The 2675-nt window shown below is 30.7% G+C and overlaps 1 protein-coding gene across 1 annotated transcript in view; it reads right to left on the reverse strand.

The window, feature by feature from the left end:
• Window positions 1-2675, reverse strand: part of LOC106469727 (actin-binding LIM protein 3-like) — a gene marked incomplete at its 5' end in the record, with an annotated part of 67038 nt that overhangs the window by 20958 nt on the left and 43405 nt on the right. Inside the window, 2 exons of the mRNA XM_013930238.2 lie at window positions 361-528; window positions 1374-1388. Of these exons, the coding sequence (XP_013785692.1) occupies window positions 361-528; window positions 1374-1388 (183 nt within the window). The remainder of the gene's footprint in view (window positions 1-360; window positions 529-1373; window positions 1389-2675) is intronic.

The following is a 2675-nucleotide window of genomic DNA, read 5'->3' on the forward strand; positions in this document are numbered from 1 at the left end:
AACTATTTTCTCTTTCAGAAAGATTCCAATGATAAACTGATAATAAATTCCTAAAACAATTAGTTTTTTACAAGAGCTCTAAATAAAATACCTTAATTTATGAAAGTCCTAAAAAAAAATACAGAAGTTTCAATATAACCTCTATTTGATGACTAATTAGCTAATTTTGAAGATGACATTTTTTGCTTATTTGGCTAACAAACAGAAATTACATATATAAAACAGCATCAGCTAGACGTCTACCAACTGGTCTCACCCCAATGCCTATCTCAAGCTTACAATCTTGAAATCTAAATGAATATTAAAACAAATAATCTAAGCAGATAACAAGACATACAAGATAAAATATAAATTATCAACCTGGATCAGTATATGGAAAGGGTGGTGCTGGAAAGTCATCCCGCTCAATCTTGGGTACTTCAGATGGATTGGGTCGCTGAGCCCCAGGATAATGGGACAACTCTATTGGCTCCTCATTGTTCATGTGTGGTGATCGGGGTCGAGGAACGTTGGCTTGGATAGACTCCACTGTTTGTAGAACATAGAGGAAAAACAGTCAGTGATATTTTGAAAAGAAGGATGAAAGAAAAAGAAAGAATATATATATATATATACATACACACACACACATAAGAAGAATAACCAACAGACAAGTATTGATTTACAAAAGTTACTCAGAATCTCTTCATAAATGAAGGTCTCTACTCAGTTTATTAAACTTGTGATCTGGAAATGTTATCTCCAGAGAGTATCTTACAAGCAACAGTATTTGATATTCTAATAAGTTTTTCTAAACCTTTTGGTGCTATATCTAAATTTGTAAGGTTTTTTCTCCTTACTACTTGATGTATTAATTGTGAAAGTCTCGTATCTTTTATAATTATTTCACAAGTAATTTACAGTTAGGTTTTACAAAATATCCACAATATAATACAACATATATTCAACATCTGTATCCAATGCAACTGGACAATGATTGTTTTTCATTATCCAGCACATTTTTGAATACCATTGGAACTTTTTATAAAAATATTACCTTAAATTTCATAATAAAAACTTGTACTTTGTTTTGATAAAAGTAAAAAAAAACAAGGACTACTTTTAAATCTAAATTGTACTGTAGTAATAAGATTAAGAACATATACTTTAGGTTGTTTTATTTTCATTCAAAGTAATATCCTATATTATATCTTACTAATAACATCAGATGAGAAAATTATAATTTAATGTTAGAACAATAAGTAATACAGACTTTATCCTAAAACTTTGAAAATTGGTTTAGAAAAAAATCCTTAAGATGTAACTGTTTTAAAAGTTTTTGTTCTGATTGTGTATAATGTTTTTTACAACTTAAAGCATTTTTATTTACTTACCAAGAGCTGTCATTCCTGTTAATCAAGAGAATCCAAAGTAATATGGAAAGAACAAAAAAAAAGAGATAATAACCACAAATACAAGCTTAGTATTAGTATAAACTTTTTAAAATCAAACAATAAACTCTAAAGCATTTATGTCCAAAAAATGACTAAATATTTAATAAGTGTCTGCTATATACAAATTATTTTGAAATTATGTTTGTTATTTAAAAACACACTAGGTTGTCCAATGACCATCAATTCTGGTAACTTGACATGCCTATCACCCTTGTTACACATTCTGTTACACCTCAGCATATCCTGACTTCTTACAGATCCTGTTACACCTAAGAATATTCTATATGTTATAGATTCTGTTATGTGCCTGTTACACCTCAACATATCCTCCATGTTATACACTTTCATATGTGCCTTTTACACCTCAAGATATCCTGCATGTTATACATTCTGTTATGTGGCTGTTACACCTCAGCATATCCTCCATGTTATATATTCTGTTATGTGCCTATTACACCTCAGCATATCCTACATGTTATACATTTTCTTATGTGCCTGTTACACCTCAGCATATCCTACATGTTATACATTCTGTTATGTGCTTGTTACACATCAATAGTTTGTTACCTCCATTATTAAATGAATAATAAAGTTCATTTGCATAGACATAATGTCATAGGGAACACCACAAAAATACTTCATGCTGGTTAAGTCCAGTAAATTCAAACTCAGAAAATGCACCCACCCCATTACCACACAATGAAAAATTAAGTGTTTCATTCAGGAAAACACAATCAATTGCAAGGAAGCACCATTTACCTGTGGGTTTATAGTTTTCATAAGTACGTTTAATACTCACACAGCACTAATAATTTACACACACTTTCAAAGACACAACAGACTCTATTATATGATAGGCATTTTGATAGGTAATACTAGTGTCACCATATGATTGATGACCCAACCTAAGAAATATATTTATCCATACACAATTATCAATACCTATCAATAAGAAAACATGCAATATCATGACATTTAAGACAATTTGTAAACAACCTGTTGAACAATGATTTTTCTGTTTGCCTACAACATAAAAAGTGTATTTAAAATGCTATTATACATTCTTGTTACTGACAACCAATATAAGACCAGTTAAGTGTGTAATGATAAACATCATTATTGGTGTAGGGGAGACCGGGACTAGTTGTTACAGGAGCAAGTTGATACAGTGCCTCTAGCTCTTGTTGAGATTAATAGACAGTGATAGTTCACGGACCATCGAACGCGTGTTACGCAAGCTTT

This window comes from Limulus polyphemus, unplaced genomic scaffold, assembly GCF_000517525.1.
Source record: "Limulus polyphemus unplaced genomic scaffold, Limulus_polyphemus-2.1.2 Scaffold3633, whole genome shotgun sequence".
Classification (NCBI taxonomy): domain Eukaryota; kingdom Metazoa; phylum Arthropoda; class Merostomata; order Xiphosura; family Limulidae; genus Limulus; species Limulus polyphemus.